Genomic DNA, 20007 nt, shown 5'->3' on the forward strand with positions numbered 1-20007 from the left:
ATAGTCCCATAAACTCTCTAGACCCTAGAGGTCTCTTCTCCATCTGATGGCGAAACCTCGGAAATCCTGAAACCTCATGTGATGGTCCAGCTTTCTATTTCTTCACAATACAGAAATATTCATTTTCCTTATACATTTTCTACTTTAATGATCAGTATTACTACTCCCAATTATAGAATGCAACATTTCAATATATATATATATATATATATATATATATATATATATATATAGTTTATGTATAGTTTAGGTATATATTGTATATTTGTTTTAATTCATATTGTTAATTCTGTCTATTCGATGATACAAGTATACAAACTGTATAGTATACAATTTATACGATGTATTAATAGTCAACAGTTATTCACATTTTGAATTATGTGTGCTTAAAGCAAAGAATATAAAAATCTAATAGTGACTAATGGCTGGTAAACAGATGTTAATTCGAAATTCATTTGCATAACCCCAAAAGGCTCCGATCCTCATCCTCTTTTGTATGTTCATTTTTCAATGCCTGGTTCACCATATGCCAGAACAGAGGACGAGCATTTATGTTCTTTGGCCAGACGAGATACGTCTTCTTTTTTATAATTTTTCTTATCTGGTGGTAGGGAGACAATTTGTAACTTGGTATATCTTCTAAAAACAGTAAGACCAAGACATCAGCATGATCATGAAATAAACGATAACTTGCCACCTGGATTTCCTTTGAACACCATTCACTTTCCAAGTAGTGCCTGGTTATTACACAAATAGTTTTTCGACTGTTGTAAATGCTATCAATTATATTATCAATTATATGCTTTCCTGGTTCAAAGTCTCGGTGGTGAAGGCAAAGTTTCCTACTATATGATTCTTCAAGATTCGGTACAAGATGATTGAAGACCCACTCCTCATCATGACTATTGTAGGAGATAAAAGCATCATATTCATATTTACGTTTGTCCTGTGTCTTCCGATTATACAAAAACCCTAGGAACACATAATAACTGTAAAGGACCTTCCATCTCCATAATTTCCAAACAGTTGAAATTACCAGAAAGATACTTATCAGCAAGCATGTGGATAGAAACAGGATGTAGTCATAGTGTTGCCTACACAAGTCAGTGTTGAATGCAAATAGCATCTTCCCCTTACTGGTAGGTGGATATGCACATGCATACTCATAGAAGTGTAGCACTTGGGTTTTTGGATTAGTTTGTACCCACTGTATAAACCATTGGTTATCACAACTGCAGCTGAACGTGTTGTTACGGAGGTCCAGAAAACCAAGATCAGGCAATGCATTAAACTGTTTATCAGAGAGTGTGGTTAGTTGGTTCCCTACAGCACGAATAAGGATTAATTTGGTATTATTTGATTCCACAAGAAAGTCTAGTGACTCAAGGTTATTTTGGCTAATGTGCAGTTCAGTTATGTTACGTACAGGTTGTAATAATCTTGGATCCAGGTGCTGGAAATGATTATTACTAAGGTCTATATACTCAAGCTGAGGTGTATAATTAAATATTGCATGGTCAATGCTTTTCAGAGCTAAATTGCCAGTATGGACCTTTTCTAGAGACACTAAGCCTTTAAAGAAGTTACTTGGTATATTTTGCATACCGTTGTGGGCTTGGCTGTTGAGGGTTAGCAGTTTTAATGAACTTAGTGAAAGGAAAGGTGGGGAATTCAGCTTGCTTGATGACTGATAGTTAAAGAAGTTGCCGAACAGTTGGAGTTCAAGAAGTGAATTCAGGCCTTGGAAAGTATAGCTGTTTAAAACATCTTGCGTCAACTTGTTGCTGCCAAGTAACAATATCTGCAGTTTCTCTAGACCATTAAATGCTCCCGGTTCTATGTTTTCTATCTGATTGTCTATCAGATTCAGAGACTTGAGGGACACAAGGTTTTTAAAAGTGTCGGATGAGAGGGAACTTAATTTATTTTTCCTCAGCCACAAAGTTTGCAGATGTTTAAGACTGGCTTGAAAGGAGTGAGAAATATCCAAAAGGTAGTTGTTGCCCAGATTCAACTCTAGAAGACTCCAGTTACCTGCTAGCGAGGAATTAAATACAGACATTTTGTTTCCTGATAGATCAAGGGACTTGAGATTGTTGTAGGCTTTGGTGTCATTAAAAAACACCTCTGATACATGGTTGTAGCTGAGATTCATTGTTTTCAAGGATGTCATGTAAGACAAGTCAGCTGGCATGGAAGTTAACCTGTTGTAGGCCAGCGACAGATGCTGAAGTGAGCCAAGGTGCTGAAAAGTCAGCGACTGAACGCGTTGGAACATATTGTAAGATAAGTCTAGGTACTTGAGAACAGTACAGTTCTTAAAAGTATCCTTGCTAAATTCCGTGTAGCTATTGCCCTGTAGTCGAAGAATTTTCATGTTTGGATTATTAAGGCATATTTGCTGAATAATGTGGTCAAAATCCGTTAGATTTAAATACCCGACATTGATTTCTTCCAGAGAACTGCAGGACAGGCTTTGTATAATGCCGGATACTGTAGCTGGTGTTAGGTGCATCCCCTCCATGTTTAATCGTTTTAACTCCTTCAAAAAGCAAGGCACTGGCAGCTTCCAAAATAGTTGTTGCCGGGTAAATGACATATCCATGTATGTTAGGTTTTGCAAAGCACTGGTTACAATACTGACAGTGGAAATTGGGTTATTTGAAACATCAATGGTGTGAAGAGTGGTTGAAATGTTTATGAGATCATTGGTTGAAAAATGTTGTAAACTTACATTTGCAATATGTATCTCTTTGAGTCCACCTATTCGAAAGGCAGCATGCATTGCGTCCAATGTATAAAGAGGGTTGGATGAAAGACTCAAGATCTCAAGGTTTTGCAATCCCGAGAAAGCACTAGACTCTATAGTTGTAATGTTGTTATTATCCAGTAACAATGTAGTGAGATTCTTCAGACCTGAAAACATGTGACTTTTTAGAGACTCTAATCTATTGCTGCTGAAGTTCAGCATCCTCAATGACTGCAAATTCTGAAAAGCACCATTGTCAATAAAACTTATTTGATTACTTGATATATTCATTTCTTGCAGCAGAGTAAGATTGTGAAAGTCTTTAATGTTTATCCTGTTGATTTTATTAAAGGAGATATCAAGGCTGAATGTTATGTTAGGAAGTTGTGCAGGGACGCTGCTCAAACCTTGTTTGTAGCAAAGGACCTTCGGATGGTAATGTCTATGCACTTCACATCCTTGAATTGCATAACTGTCCCCTTTTTTAAAAGAAGCAAGAAGTACTAGAATCAATCCTAGTAATGAAAGCATGGTCTTAGGACACAGGGTCATCCACTTAAAAACAAGAACAAAATGATGTATTAACCAGCCAACCACCAGGAATTCTTGCTTGGTTTCCTCCAGACCATGTACTTCTTTGTAAGGCTATGTTTAGTTATATAAGTTAGAACAATGTGGGATGTGAACACATTTCTTAGTTAACAAGGAAAAAAAGTAAGGTTGCATTGTCATTTTAATGTTCCGTTTTTTAATTTCCAGTCATGAGAATGTAGGGCTTACACAATCATTGTTTTTTTTTTTTTGTGTGCAATTGTGGTCAGACTGATGCTTGCAGCCTTACCCAGAGTGGTCAGTCGTCACCTTCTTGCCAGCTTTGTGAAAATATCTTTATTCCTTAAAGTCATGTTTGCAGAGCTTCTGTAAAGTAAACACATAAATAAATAAATAGAGAACACAATACTTAAAAATTAATATTTTATGAAATCAATTTGTCTCATCACCATCGCCCTTGACAAGTTTAATATAGCCTTGACACTTCTAACACTTTTTGGCTTTTGTAATTTTTGGTTTCTTTGAGAATAAGGCAGATTTCCTCTTGCATCACTCTAGCACCTGACCACATATGGTTCTTCTTTTGTTATGATGTAGAGAGAAATAGTTCCCCTGCATACTGTAACAGATGTTGATTGTGGATTTTACACCCTGACAAGAACCATTTTGGTGTTGGACAGGAGTTGATAGTGTGTTTGAGCCTGTTGCCAAAAATGTGTATCTTGTTAACAGAAAATATGAGGTGGATCCCCTATTTAAGCACAGAGATAATGAAAGCATTGGAGCTTGATCATTGATGTTGGAGAAAAACATCTCCACTACCACCTTGAGGTTTGGTACTTTGATGACATATTTTGAGAAGTATGGTAGTTTGCCTTACATTTTAACACAAAAGTGGTTATTGCCTTACTCATTCAAGAGATAGAAGCTCCTGATTTTAGTGGACCAACATTCATAGAGTCACCAAAGTTTTGAAGATTGCGAAGGCTATAAAATAACACACACACACACACACATATATATATATATATATATATATATAATTATATAATATTGTTTGGATGTTTTTTAACACATTTATTAATGATCCATAATATTAATTCTTTGCTCACATGCTAATTAGAAGAATTCTGAAATCCTGAGAAGAAGGGCAAATTTTATTGAACAGATGCTTTTCTCTAACATTTCTCTTTTCAGATTATTATAGCATGGAATGTCTGTGCTCATACCAGACCAACAAGCATATTACACATGCATGTAAACCTCCTCGGGTTTGACTATGGGTGCACTATATATTTATATATATAATATATCTATGGAGTCTTCAGTCGGAGGTGATCCTTATTAATGGGTCTCTTCAGCTGAAGCGTATGTAAATCAGCACCTTTTTTTGGTTGGGAAGACTTCCAAACTCAAAACATTACTTAGTTGTGAAACAAATCTTTTTTTATTTTAATGTATTTTTATACTTTTCTTTTTAATACAGTGCAAGCATTTAACATTTCATCAACATATAAATTGTCACAATTATCCTTACAGTTGCCGTTTTACACTAGTATACATTAGATTTTATGCAAAATGGTCCAAAAAATAAATTTTTGTTTTTGTTTTTGGTCCATTAATTTTCAGACAACAAATTTCGTTTCCTGACCTTTCGAAGGGCTTTTTCCATTCATATACTTTGATTCACGCTCTCTTACACTATCATTCACTCTATCACACACTCTTTCCCTACCCTCTCCGACGATCGCTTCTGTGTCCCTGTCTGCCTTTCCGCTGTTCCATTTCTTCTCTTGCCTCTTCTTGTTCTTCATTGTTCTTTTTTTTACGCTTCTCCCAGGTATCAGCTCCGCTAAACAGGCCTCCCAGAGAACATCTGCATAAAGGGAAAAGACAGCCTGTTCCTCGTCCCTCCAATCAGGGGAGAGGGTGTGCGCGGAGGCTTGGACCATTTGTGGAAGTGCTCTGGAAGGTTAATGGAACTGATATCTGGGAGAAGCAGATGAAGAAAAAGGACAGAAGAACAGGAAGAGGCAAGATAAGAAGCAGAGCTACAGAAAAGAAGACAGGGACATATTGAGTGTGAAAGAGCATGTGTATGTTCAGTCTCTTCCACCTAATTTGTTTTGATGTGAAATAAACTCACTAAAATTAAATCAACCCCTTCAGTCCCAGGGGTTTTTGGTACCTCAAAGCCCAGAGTAATTTTGCCATTTTTGCGATATGTCGGTTCAGCGATTATTCCCCTTTCCTGCAAATAGTGTACCCATGTAAACTATATATTCATTTTTCAAGGAGAGATAGAGCTTTCTTTTGATACCATTGATACTCCTTTTTATATATATATATATATTGTGCCAAGGTAGCGGGGTCTGTCTATATCAGTGGCAGGTTGGAACGCTCTATATTCCCAGCATGAGGGGGTATATTGCTGGAAGTCAGCAGGTGGATCCAAATAACCTGCACTGAGATGTTTAAAGGGCGGCTGTTAGAGGCATTAGTTGTCTGAAAACAGGGAGAGAGGCAGTTAAGCCAGAGGCCCTAAGACTTTATTAAAAGGTACAGTCCAAACAAACGTGTGTTGTGCTGTAACTACTTTATGACTGGGACTAGATCAGCTGGCCAGTTGGTTAGTGAGATAATCATTTTATATTTATAGTCTCCAAGATGGAGTAGGATTTGTTTTTTTGGACTGCTGCTCTGTTCATCTGTGGTAGTTTTTGAGAGTTGATGTACAATCTCTTTTAGGACAATCCTGTCCTCTTGCTGTGCTTCCATCACAGCTCCCATCTGAGCAGTTATCAGCCAGTTGGTTTCTTGTTGCACTGTAGTAGAACGCAGGAGGGCCTATAAAACATCCGCCATGTTGATGCAGGGTTCAAACAGCAAAATCCCACTTCTGACACCACTTGTGGCAGGATGGCCCGGTCACCAACAAGAAACTCCAAACACCAGCAGAATAAAAGCAAAATGTGGTTTATTGTAGCTTTCTTTAACCCCTTCGTTCCCCTATAGACGTACCGGGACGTCCAAAAAACGCCCACAAAGAAACCCCTATGGACGTCCCGGTACGTCCAGCCCTTCGTGCAGCGTCAGGGACACATCCCTGCCGCTGCACGGGAGACCAGGCTGTCGTTTGACAGCCTGGACTCTCCACTGACAGCAGAAGCCGGCTTTCAAACGCGCGATCGGGCATTCCCTTCCGGGTTGTGTCACTGCTGACGTAACCCGGAAGGTCATCGGAGGACAGGATATCCCCTGCGGGGATATCCTGCCCTCCGATGAGGCACAGAGACGCTACGATCTCTATGCAGGTCTGTGAGGACCTGCATAGAGATCACAGTGTGATCGGTGCAGGGGATCGCGGGGAGGGGGAGTGAGAGACCATCTACGGGTTTGGGAGTTGTGAAAGGGGGCAGGAGGGTTATACTTTTAAGATTATGGGATGTAAGTTTTTTTTAATTATTATTATTATTTTTAATTATTTTTTATATATATATATTTTTAATGCACTGTTATCAGTGCAGTATGGTTAGAGGTCCTCTTAGGGACCTCTTGAACATGTTATTAATGCCAGTGATGTCACAATGACATCACTTAGCTCCTTTTTTTTATTATTATTTATTGTATTATTTTAGTGATTTTTTTAATTGTTAAAAAAAAAAACACTAACATTTTTTTTTTTGTTTGTTTTGTGTTTCCGCATGTGAGGAGCGTGAGAAACATGGTTTCTCACTCTCCTCCCTGCGATCCCCTGCACCGATCACACTGTGATCTCTATGCAAGTCCCCACAGGGCTTCAAAAGTGCCGCCTGGAGCAATTGCCCCACTCTGCTCCATGGTAGGGCCGGCCCTGGGTGTGGTAGAGCCTGTCCTGGTGTGTGTGTTTGGGTGTCAGTGTGGCAGAGCCTGTCCTGGTGTGTATTTGGTCATCTTTATCTGCCTAGCACTGATGTCATCTTTATCTAGTACACATGGATGCCGAGGAGTTAAGATTCTGTCTATTTTATTTATTTCCATAAAAAGGTCCACCAAAATCCTCAGCACCAGGCCCATGATGCTCTTAATCCAGCCCATGTGCCTTTAGCTCTACTGGTCATCGTATCTACTACACTCTCAGCAAAGCAAAACTTATTTTCATTACATCTAAGACTGTTGTTAATAAAGAACTAATATGATGTTACTCCCTGCTTAGCACTTCTATTTATAGGGAACGTTATACTAGTTAATTATTATTGCACTCACTTATGACAAAGAATTATGCCTACAAATGTCAGCAAATACTATCTTTACATCTTCCAAAGTCCTGTCTCTGCAGAACTGAGCTGTAAAACATACGTGCGCTATTATGTAAAAAAGATATACAACTAGCAGAGGTGACACATTGGGATAATATAGAAAGATTTATGAAGATATTGCAACTTCCCAGTGTATGATAGGTAAAACGCCTGAAATCTTGCTTGCAGGATATTACTAGTCATTATATAGTGTATATATATGTATATATAAAGTATATATATAAAGTATATATATATATATATATACACACACACCGTATTTCCCCATGTATAAGACGCACCCTTTTTTAGAAAAATTTGAGGTCTAAAAACTGGGTGTGTCTTATACAGTAGTGGTAGATTTTATTTTATTTTTTTACCGTAAATAATCATCTGCAGGGGACCTGCTGCTTACCTCTGTGTTGCTCAGCAGCGTCTCTTGTTCCATCAAGGCGACACAGGAACCCAGTGGAGCACGTGAATGTACATCATCTAACATGACTCCGCTCCGTTCCTGTTCGAGCAACGCAGAGGGAAACAGCGGCCCCCACGGAAGTCTGCGAGCGGCACCAGAAGATCTGCAGTTCAGGTAAGGGTGGGGGAGTAAATGAATGAATATATGTGCGTGTGATAGCATGGATCTGTGTGTAGGGGCACAGGGAGGCTGAAAGTGATGCGCATGTACTGGCTGCCTGAGCATGATAGGAATGTGATTGCTAACAACTGCTAGCAGCTAACATCAATCACACGCATATCATGCCCAGGCAGCCAGTACAATAACTTTATGTGCGTCTTATACATGGGAGCGTCTTATACATGGGGAAATACAATATATATATATATATATATATATATATATATATATATATACACACACACACACACACCGGTACATACACACATATACATTTCAATAAGATATACCGTATTGGCCCGAATATAGGCCGCACTTTCCCCCCCCACTTTAAGTCTTTAAAGTGGGGGTGCGGCCTATATTCGGGGTCTAGTGCCCGACGCCTGGGACATGAAGTCCCGGGCGCTGGGCAGGCAGTGGGGTTAGGATACAGATCCCCCGCAGCGGTGCAGGGGACCTGCATCCTACTCTCTGATACGCTCAGACAGCCTCCCCTGCCAGCACTTCCCACGGGGGGAGTGCCGGCACGGGAGATTGTCTAAACGCATCGCGCAGACGTTCACCAGCAGCGGCGATGCGCGTAAACAGCCTCCGCTGCCGGCACGTCTGCACGATGTGCTTTAAAAATCTCCCTTGCCGGGAATTCCCACGGGGGGAGTCCCGGCAAGGGAGATTTTTAAAGCACATCTTGCGGAAGTGCCGGCACCGGAACTTGAATACGCATTATGCGTAGATGTCCCCCGCCGGCCCCGGGGGACATCTAACTTTTAGGGTGCGGCCTATATTCGGGTGCGGCCTATATCCGAGCCAATACGGTAATAGTTGGAAAAGTACAACCACCAGTTGGAGTCCTAACAAAAGTAGTAAGTATAAAACATAACTTTTAATAATAAATTCCCCTAAAATTGAAACAATACTCACAATAAATAGATGCAGGCAAAGGATAAAAAGGTCCACTGGCAGGTATTATTTATGAATCATGTCATTAACTAGATGAGGGCTAAACCACCTGTAGCTAGTGACAATAAGTTAAATATCAAAGAGAATTGGATTTCTACACTCTCTGTCTGTAAATGAATCAGGTGGGAGCCCATTCAAGTCAGAAAATAAACACATGACTAAATAAACCACCAGTGATTCATAAAACGCATGCCTGCTATAGAGGCACACCCTCCTGAAGAGAGAGGGGAGAGAGAGCGCTTGATGCAGCTACACTGCTTAGTGTGAGCTAAGTCTGGTAAATACACGGTTCGCATTAGGCATGACCATTAGACAGTCACTCCAATACGTCACACAGTGCGCCCGATGCGCTTTGCCGACCCCCCCTTAAATTTGTCTGGGGCAAATGGTAGCAGAAACCAACATTATTTGGGTAGAATAGTCATTATATATACATTATACCATAATGTCATAAGTACCTGCTGGTCTTCTCAGATTTTTTTTTTCTACTGCAACTATTTACACATGGGATGCACTCGTTTTTATGGCGTCTAACGATCCAAAAACCATTTGAGCACAATTTTAGGTTTGCACATTTTCCACATATTTCTGCTTGCGAATCGTTTATTAATCAACCCCATACTTTGTAACAGTCTCAGCATTTAGTAGAAGTGTACATACTAAGTTTGTAAAAAAAAAAAAGGTTTCTGAGCTATCGGTAGTAAAGGTCACTCTGTACTCTAGTTTAGGATGATGGGACACACAGACCTTTTAGTATTGTGCCTAATCCAGCATATAGTTCCAGAAAACCTTAAAGGCATGTCTTCTTGAGCTGGTGAAGCATGTCTTATTGATACTTTAAAAAACAGTACGCGTGCTGACATAATCAGAATTAGCAAAGTAGTAAATACGTTACCAATGACTTTACAATCCTGTCTAGGTAGCAAAGAGTATAAGACCTGCTGCACACAGCACTTGCCGAACTTCTTTGTTTATTAACTTAAATTCATATTTGCCATCACTGATTTCTAGATTGTTGAAACCGTGAATATGTCTGTGAGTTAAGAGTGAAAGCTGTGACTCAAATCACAAAACCTTATGGGTTGTAGGAAGAACTTACCTGCATGTTTACACCTTCAATGTCCTGACAGACTGTTTGCAGTCACTGCATAGTGAAGCCAATGTATGCACCCACAGGAATGCTGGAGCAACAAGAGGTGGAGACTGTGCCTCAACAATGGCATTCTCGTAACAATGCTCAGCAATCTTTGAAATATACGGTGAACGTTTCTTCACTTTTTTTTTCATTGACTGCAACCTTAGCTTCCTGTTTTTTTTATAATATGGGTCATTAATTTAGAGTGCAAATCTGCTTGGTAGAAATATGAGAATTTTATAGACCTTTGGTTATCGGGGTAGTTATACTAATATGGATTATTTTTACTATATGCTAAACAATTTAGTTATCACTGGACAGATGACAGGTCAATTTTAAACAACCTTGAGCCTATAATAAGTTACAAATTACTTATCATTAAGTTTTGGTTTTTCTTTGTTTTTCTTTGAGTTTTTGTTTCTTGTTTTATAAAGAATTGCTCGTCATATACCTTATGAAGTATAAAGAATGATACAAATATGTTTCAGTACAGAATTGCAGGAACGTACTTCAAGACAAAGCAAATACACAATTGGATCGAACATGTATTAGCAATTTAACATGAGTGAAATAAAAAAAGTACAGAACACCAGAACAGAACTGCATGAGTACATGAGTACAAAACGATGCCACTGATGTAATGGTACAGACAGCCTAAAAAAAAATTTGCAATGATGTCGAAGACCCAAGATTATACTATCCAAACGGAGACCTTGTCTTATCCTCCCCCAGCCTTCCACTCACCCCTCAGCCAGGTACAGGCCACAATACATTTCCTCAATGGAATGTGATGTATACAAGTAGAGGAACACCCCCCCCCAAAAAAAATAAATAAATAAATATATAGATACAGTATCTCACAAAAGTGAGTACACCCCTCACATTTTTGTAAATATTTTATTATATATTTTCATGAGACAACACTGAAGAAATGACTAGACTTGTGCATTCGTATTTGGGCGAACATGAAAACGAACACAAAGAGTGCGTTTTTATGTTCGTCCCGAAGAAGCGAAGATGGCGGCAGTAAAACGTACACGAAGACGAAGACGCACAAAAAGAATCTTCCCCATCTAGCCTATCTTTTCCATGCAGCATCGCAGGGGTTGACGGAAGTGGAAATCCGTAGGTTCGCCGTGAGGGGTTAAAGGGCCGTGTGAACGACTCTATTGGTCGTCTGCAGGGTTTTCCTCTGGCATTAACCAATTGGTTGATGCCAGATGAGGACCCTGCATGTTACCAATAGGCTCACTCGCACAGCCATATGTTCGCTGTCAGGTGTTAACTTGGTGCAACTTGGCCGGCAGAGACCACTGGTCTCCCTGCTCCAACAGTTAAAAGTACGCACGACCAATAAAGTTGCTTGTACAGACCTTTAACTGTTGGAGCAGGGAGACCAGTGGTCTCTGCTGGCCAAATTGCTGGACCAGGATTTTAAAAGTCTGTACGAGCGACTCTATTGGTCTTCAGAAGGGGGCTCGTCTGGCATCAACCAATTGGTTGATGCCAGAAGAGGACCCTGCAGGCGACAAAAAGGCTCATTCGCACTGCCTTTTTAACTCCTGATGGCGAACCTACGGATTTCCACTCCAGCTAACTTGGTGCAACTTGGCCGACAAAGACCACTGGTATCCCTGCTCCAACAGTTAAAAGTCCGTATGAACGACCAATAAAGTCGCTTGTACAGACCTAACTGTTGGAGCAGGGAGACCAGTGGTCTCTGCTGGACCAGGATTTTAAAAGTCTGTATGAACGACTCCATTGGTCGCTAGCAGGGGGCTTGTCTGCCATCAACCAATGAAATACAGGTGTACTTCATTCGTTGATGGCAGAGGAGGCAGACATTTAACATCCTGGCGCAAAAGCTGCTGCGTAGCCTATGCCGCGCTAACCCTAACACGAAGAACGTGCACAAAGAGTTGGCCGGTGCCCAAGTCTAGAAATTACACTCTGCGACAATGTGAGTGTACAGCCTATATAACACTACAAATTTGCTGTCCCCTCAAAATAACTCAACACACAGCCATTAATGTCTAAACCTTGGCAACAAAAGTGAGTACATCCCTAAGTGGAAATGTCAGGAATGATGCGGGATCATTAATGACAGGAAGAGCTGTCATTAATGACTAGGGCTGCAACAGCGAATCGATAAAATTGATAGTAATCAATTCTGAAAATGTTTTTTTCAAAGCAAATGCTCTGAAAAACTCCCCTCCTTCTATAATCCAACCTCACCAGAGGATAATCCAGGTGTCAGGAACCACTTTTTTGCTGCCTGAACCATGGCTTTTTTTTATACCTGTGGCATTTAAATCTGCTACCACTAGTGGCCACCCTCTGGAGCACTCAGAGCTCAATTACTAGGATCAGGTGTGCCTTGTTACCTGGGTTGAGCCCTAGTTAATACATACAGCTGGGCCTTGTTACCTGGATCACCCTGCTCTTATGAACCTGCCCTGCCTTTCAGCCAGGCCCTTTGTATTGAAGTCTATGGACCTTTGTGCTGTGGCTCTGCACCTGTACCCTTCCTAGTTACCTGCTTTGTGTCCTGATCAAGTGGATTCCCTGCTTTGTGTCCTTCCAAGTGGATTCCCTGCTTTGTGTCCTTCCAAGTGGATTCCCTGCTTTGTGTCCTTCCAATCGGGCTGTGTGCCTTTCGTACCCTTCCAAGCAGGGTGTGTGCCTTTCATGCCCTTCCAAGCAGGGTGAGTGCCTTTCGTGCCCTTCCAAGTGGGCTCTCTGCCTTTCGTGCCCTTCCAAGCTGGCTCTCTGCCTTTCGTGCCCTTCCAAGTGGGCTCTCTGCCTTTCGTGCCCTTCCAAGCGGGCTCTCTGCCTTTCGTGCCCTTCCAAGCGGGCTCTCTGCCTTTCGTGCCCTTCCAAGCGAGCTCTCTGCCTTTCGTGCCCTTCCAATCGGGCTCTCTGCCTTTCGTGCCCTTCCAATCGGGCTCTCTGCCTTTCGTGCCCTTCCAATCGGGCTCTCTGCCTTTCGTGCCCTTCCAATTGGGCTCTCTGCCTTTCAAACCCTTCCAATTGGGCTCTCTGCCTTTCGTGCCCTTCCAAGCAGGCTCCCTGCCAAAAGACTTATTACCGTTATTTTATTTTGCCATACGTCCGGTTTCTTGCTTAGACTGTATTACCCTTATTTGCTGGCCCTGTTATATACATAAAATACACTGCATTACCTGGATTTCTGCTTGTGGTGTCTTTGTTTGCATAATCATGCACCGTGGGTTACAGACCGAACCCCAAGTATCCCCTGCACATGGGCTCCTACCCGACCTGACCACCCAAGTCCGGACACCAGGTCTCCTGCAGTGCTGCGGGGGGTCTGGATTATCCTCTGTCAGTGCTGCAGGGGATTTGCGCGATGTGCGCAACCTCCGCTACTTCCCTTTACTTCCACTTCTACCTGCCCCACCAGTGGTTAATATATCAACAGAAAAAAAACAGGACAAATAAGCACCACTGGGTAAGCTAAGCCTGGGGTATTATCTTTACTTTTATGCTTATTTGCCCCGTGTTTCTTCTTTTGATATATTAACCCCTGGTGGGGCAGGTAGAATTTTTTTCTATTATCTATTAATTATGTGCATTCTTTAATTTGTGTTTTTTATTTTTTGATTGCTGTAATATTTGTTTTATTGTTTGTATTGTCCATACATTTATATGTATTTATATTGTATTGAGTGTTAGCTATTCTTTTTTTTGTCTATTTATTAAAGCATATTTTTATACCTATTTTAGCTCTGTCCGTTTTTCTTAGGGGGGTATAAGGCATATCAGGGGGCACAGTGACATATCGGGGGTATAAGGCATATCAGGGGGCACAGTGGCATATAGGGGGTAAAAGGCATATCAGGGGGCATTGTGGCATATAGGGGGGTATAAGGCATATCGGGGCACAGTGGCATATAGGGGGCTAAAAGGCATATCGGGGGCACAGTGGCATATGTGCCCGCTTTAATCAGCGGGCATTTGCCCAGGGCCCATTAACCTTCGGGGGCCCACTGGCAGTCATACTGCCGGTTTGGGGCTAGGGTGACCACATGTCCTGGATTGCCCGGGACAGTCCCGCAATGGGACTTTAAGTCCCGGGCAACCTCAATCGGGGACAATGCCTTGTCCTGGAATGAGGAGTCTGAGTGAAGGAGGTCTCAGCCAATCAGGAGAGACTTCTCAACTCTCCTGATTGCCTGAGAGTTCAGAAGCCTCCTGATAGGCTGAATGCCTCCTTCACACCAACTCAGAGTAAACTGCAGCCAGCACCAGGTATGTTTGACTATGTGTGTAACTGTGTTTGTCACAGTGTTTGTGTGACTGTGTTTGTTTGTCACTGTGTTTGTCTGTTTGTGTGACTATGTGTGTAATGTCTGGTAATAGAGGAGTTAATTCTCTGAATCTACAGCCTGGTATTAGAGGGGTTAACATTCCTTATCTACTCATGTCTGTAATGAGTGTATGTATATTATTAAATCTGAAATCAACATGGTTTCCAAGGCTTCTTAATAATTAATATATAATTGTGTATATATATATATGTGTATATTGTGACACAGTACCCCTTAACTTGGTACTCTGTCCGGGAATCTTTACTCACACACAGTCTTCCAGGCTGCAGAGACGGCTCAGACACGAGGAGGGTTAAATAAAAGGCTGGGCCTGTTTTTATTTTTCACGACAGGATAACAGAAAAAATAAACAAATCAAATCAAAAAGCCTTGCTCTTGTGAGCACTAACTTAACATATGAATTTTATAATCAACTCATTTTCCCTCAGCCCCTTTTCCCCCACTATATTTTTTATCCCCCCCATACAGCACCTATACCCTCCACTACACTACCTACCCCCCCACTACAGCACCTGTCCCCCCACAGTGTGGGGGGGCAGTGGCTGTAGTGGGAGGAATAGAGGCTAGTAGTGGGGGGAACTGTCCCCCCACTACAAGCCCCTGTCTGTCCCCCCACTACAAGCCCTGCCCTCCCACCTACAGCCCCTGTACTCCCCACTACAGCACCTGCCCCCCCCACTACAGGATGGGAGAGGGAGGCCCACTATTATATTGTTTTCCCAGGGCCCACCAGAGCCTTGAATCGGCCCTGCCTGTAACAGACTGCATCTAGAAAATGCATAGAACCATTAAGAAGAGGGGCCAACAGACCAAGTGGGCCCCCACAACAAGCACTGTGTTCATGCATTTTTTTATGCAAGTTTCAGACTTACTTGCCTGACTGAATGTTGCTGGCCCTAGTGATGTCCGGATCATGAACGAATCGTTCATTTGATCCGGTTCTTTTTAGTGATCCGGATGAATCGGTTCACTAGACTGAACGATTCATTTGTAGCGGTTCAGTCTGTGAATCATTCAGCTGTAACCTGATCCTAGAGCTGTGAGTCATCTGAAGAGCACTCAGACACAGACTCTGGGGTCAGGTTACAGCTCATTAATTCACACAGGAACGATGACACATAGAGTCAGAGACTTGTTCGAAGAGTCGAATGAACCGAAGAGTCGAATGAACCGAAGAGTCGAATGAACCGAAGAGTCGAATGATTCGAATCTTACAAGGATCCGAATCTTACAGAGATTCGAATCATTCAGAGAATATTACTGATACCATACTTTTATAAATAAATACATTAATAATGTTCACACTGCCCCCAGGATTTAGATTCCCCTGAGTTTGCCCCCATTTACCTATAACTGCACCTACAGTTAACTTTATTAAATTAATTAAATTAACCCTCAGTCATCAGCATAAAATTAACCCTTATACCCCATCAACCATAACTGCCCCTGAAATTAACCGTAAAGATCCCATTAACCATAACGGCCCCTGAAATTAACCCTAAAGACCCCATTAACCATAACGGCCCCTGAAATTAACCCTAAATACTCCATTAACCATAACTGCCCCTAAATTACCGTATTTGCTCGATTATAAGACGACCCTGATTATAAGACGACCCCCCAAAATCTGATTATTAACTTAGGAAAAAAAGAAAAAGCCTGAATATAAGACGACCCCAAAGGAAAAAAAAGTTTTACCAGTAAATGTTAATTCATGTAAACTATTTTTTAAATAAAAGCTATGATTGAGAAAAATATTTTTTTTGTTTTTATTTCTTGTATTTTCCAAACTGTCCCCCAGTTACGCACATCTGCCCCCAGGCTTGCCACTCCAATATGGCACTGTGGCCCATGATATGCCTTCTAACCCTCTATATGCCACTGTGCCCCATGGTATGCCTTTTGACCCCCTATGTGCCACTCTGCCTCCAGAAATGCCTTATACCCCTATATCCCATTCTGGCATTTAGGGGGTTAAAATGCATATTATGGGGCAGAGTGGCATATAGGGAGGTATAAGGCATTTCAGGAGGCAGAGTGGCATTAAGGGAGTTAAAAGGCATTGTATAGAGCACTCTGCCTCCAGAAATGCCTTATACCCCTATATGCCACTCTGGCATTTAGGGGGTTAAAAGGCATATTATGGGGCAGAGTGGCATATAGGGAGGTATAAGGCATTTCAGGAGGCAGAGTGCTCTATTAAATGCCCCCTTAACGCCAATCCAGAAATGCCCTATGCCCCCATTTAACACACACACACCCTATACCCCCATTTAACACACACACACTCACACTCACTCTCTCTCTCCCCCCCTCTCTCACCCCCCTTCCCTCTCTCTCACCCCCCTTCCCCCTCTCTCCCCTCTCAGCCCTCTCTTACCGGTGCTTCCAGCCGGGGCAGCGGGTTGACGTCGCCTTCCACAGCAGCCGGAAGGAGGTGGAGTTGGCAGCGGGGGTTTGTATGCGTCCGTTGCGTATACTTTCCCCGGCTCTGACAGTCGGGGAAGGTCTACGCGACAGACGCAGACAACCCCCGCTGCTAGCCACACCTCCTTCCGGCTGCAGCGGACGTTGTCTACGCGGATCGCGTAGACGTCAACCCGCTGCACCGGCAATAGAGCAGGAAGCACCGGTAAGTGTGTGTATGATGGGGGGGGATGAGACAGGAGGATCCAGGTCCCCTGCAGCGGTGCGGGGGATCTGGATCTTAGTCTCCTAATCAGACCTCTATTTGAGGTCTGATTAGAAGACGACCCCGATTAGAAGACGAGGGGTATTTTTCAGAGCATTTGCTGTGAAAAAAACCTTGTCTTATAATCGAGCAAATACGGTAATTGCATATACTCCAGATAAATTACCTAATAAATTGGTATGGTTGATGGGGTCTTTAGTGTTAATTTAGGGGCAGTTATGCTTAATGGGGTGTTTAGGGATAATTTAGGGGCAGTTATGCTTAATGGGGTCTTTAGTGTTAATTTAGGGGCAGTTATGCTTAATGAGGTGTTTAGGGTTAATTTGGGGGCAGTTATGCTTAATGGGGTCTTTAGTGTTAATTTAGGGGCAGTTATGCTTAATGAGGTGTTTAGGGTTAATTTGGGGCAGTTATGCTTAATGGGGTCTTTAGTGTTAATTTAGGGGCAGTTATGCTTAATGAGGTGTTTAGGGTTAATATGGGGGTAGTTATGCTTAATGGGGTCTTTAGTGTTAATTTAGGGGCAGTTATGCTTAATGAGGTGTTTAGGGTTAATTTGGGGGCAGTTATGCTTAATGGGGTGTTTAGGGTTAATTTGGGGGCAGTTATGGTTAATGGGGTGTTAAGGGTTAATTTTAGGGGCAGTCATGGTTGATGGGGTGTTAAGGGTTAATTTTAGGGGCAGTCATGGTTGATGGGGTGTTTAGGGTTAATTTAATGGTGAGGGTTAATTTAATTAATTTAATAAAGTTAGCTTAAGGTGCAGTTGCAGGTAAAGGGGAATGTAAATCCTGGGGGCAGTGATTATTAATGTATTTATTTATAACAGTATGGTGATATTCTCTGAATGATTAGAATGCCAATGAAGGCAGAGAGACGTTCAAAGATCCGGATCTTACAATGATCCGGATCTTACAGTGATCCGGATCACTGTAAGATTCGGATCCCTGTAAGATCCGAATCTTTGAACGACTCTCTGCCTTCATTGACATCACTGGAGGCAGGGGGGAGGATTCATAATGAAAGGGGCGGGGCCAATCGTTAGTGTGCCTGCACAGAGTTACTGGAAAACAGTAACTCCGTGCAGGCACACTGAGTGATCCGAAGATCCGGATCATGAATCGGATCATTTCAGTGAACGAATCGAAATGATCCGATTCACTTTAATGATCCGAACTTCCCATCACTAGCTGGCCCTAGTCTGCTTGCACGTGTTTGATTTTTAAATATAGATCAACGTACCTACCTACCTGCAAACACAGCCATACCAGAAAATGATATTGTGTTACATTTTGTGTGACATGGAATAACCTGTTTGACTTCATTGTTTGTTTGCATTGGAGCTTGTTTTACTTGAAGGAATGGTAATACAATATGTTTGTTTAAATGTTTTATTTTCTATGTTTCCCTCTGTGTGACAATTGACACCAGTGGAAGGGAATAACTGAAAACGAGAGCAATTGTGTCTCATCTGGATCGCTCCCTGTGACCTCTTTTGTTCAGTATGTTATATGTCCAAAGAGGGACTGGCCAGTTGTTTTACAACACAAGGTGGATTACATTTAATAACATAAAACAAAAGAAAGACTTTGTCAGTTGAAGTACACTCTCACCCCCAACAGAACCTGAATCAATGATTGTGGTGTTTAACCAAATATAAAAATATCTCACAAAGGTTCGTCTACTTTAACAGATATTTAATAAGAGACAAAAACACAGTAACATTCAATAAATGAGTGACAGCCCAACATACAATGCAACACTTTCAAAGACTAACCTGCAACCTAAAGGTCCAACATAACCCAGCACACCACCGATTACCCCATCCATGCAGGATGGTGGGCAGAGAGAGACTGAACTAAGATTTTGCATTCAACAGGCATATTGAATCACTGTAGGTGTGCCCTCGTTAACATATCAAAAGACATGTGATACAGGAAGAGTTCAACTGGCAAAAACAATCACAACAATACTTATGTCACCACAATGATATGGTAAATAGTCAACACCTATGTGAGACCATTCTTGTTTATAGACCAAAATACTATATTAGTGGTAAATCATTTACAACTAACCTCTTTTCAAGCCAACTGGAAAAAAAAATAAGACGTTCATATGAACACCTACTAGTGCTTTCCAGATAAAAACAAATATTTCATTAAAAGGCAAGTGACAGCTTCAAGGAAGGACAGGGCAGATAAATATTTAGCAAACAATATAAAAAGATGTGTGCTTGACATTTTAAATTTCTTCTTTTTAGAACCTGGCCAAAAAAAAGTTTGTAATGTGATCAGGATACCAGGTTTGATCTGGAGTCTCTGGGTAAAGTCCTACTTCCCCAGGTCACATGGGTAGTACAACATATTTTAGTACCCCCACTATTATCTCCCTAAATCCAGCCTCTTTCCAGCTTCTAACACTTTCCCTGCTTCTTGTCATGTCCTGGAAAACAAGTAAAATCTTGATGGTCTTTCAGAGGCATATTAATCCTGACAAGAGATTGTCCTTGTATAAAGGATAGTGGTCCCTAGGATTTTAATAAAATATTCACTCTGAAAATCTTGTCAACGACTCATTTCCATTATACATACACTACTGTTAAAAAGTTTAGGATTACTGAGCTGTTTTCATGGAAGACATGGAAATTTCTAGCTGTAAC

At 41.6% G+C, this 20007-nt stretch overlaps 1 protein-coding gene across 4 annotated transcripts; it reads right to left on the bottom strand.

Annotated features, from left to right (window-relative positions):
- Positions 1 to 277: 277 nt before the first annotated feature.
- On the bottom strand, positions 278 to 19302 carry LOC128491858 (toll-like receptor 13). Of its 4 annotated transcripts, XM_053464216.1 has the most exons (3): positions 19126 to 19302; positions 7994 to 8156; positions 278 to 3667 (listed from the first exon to the last, which is right to left on the bottom strand). In XM_053464216.1, exon 3 carries the CDS (start codon positions 3299 to 3301, stop codon positions 452 to 454), a length of 2850 nt encoding a protein of 949 aa, XP_053320191.1. In that variant the 5' UTR covers positions 3302 to 3667; positions 7994 to 8156; positions 19126 to 19302; the 3' UTR covers positions 278 to 451. The 4 variants fall into 4 exon arrangements, with proteins under 4 accessions (XP_053320191.1, XP_053320190.1, XP_053320189.1 ...); XM_053464215.1 differs by lacking the exon at positions 7994 to 8156; XM_053464214.1 differs by lacking the exons at positions 7994 to 8156; positions 19126 to 19302 and adding an exon at positions 10272 to 10405.
- Positions 19303 to 20007: the final 705 nt, after the last annotated feature.

The sequence above is a fragment of the Spea bombifrons genome, chromosome 4 (assembly GCF_027358695.1).
Source record: "Spea bombifrons isolate aSpeBom1 chromosome 4, aSpeBom1.2.pri, whole genome shotgun sequence".
Taxonomy (NCBI): Eukaryota; Metazoa; Chordata; class Amphibia; order Anura; family Pelobatidae; genus Spea; species Spea bombifrons.

Bases quoted from the DNA above. Each gene is read 5' to 3' on its own strand.
- LOC128491858 (XM_053464215.1), bottom strand. From the start codon at position 3,301: ATGACCCTGTGTCCTAAGACCATGCTTTCATTACTAGGATTGATTCTA.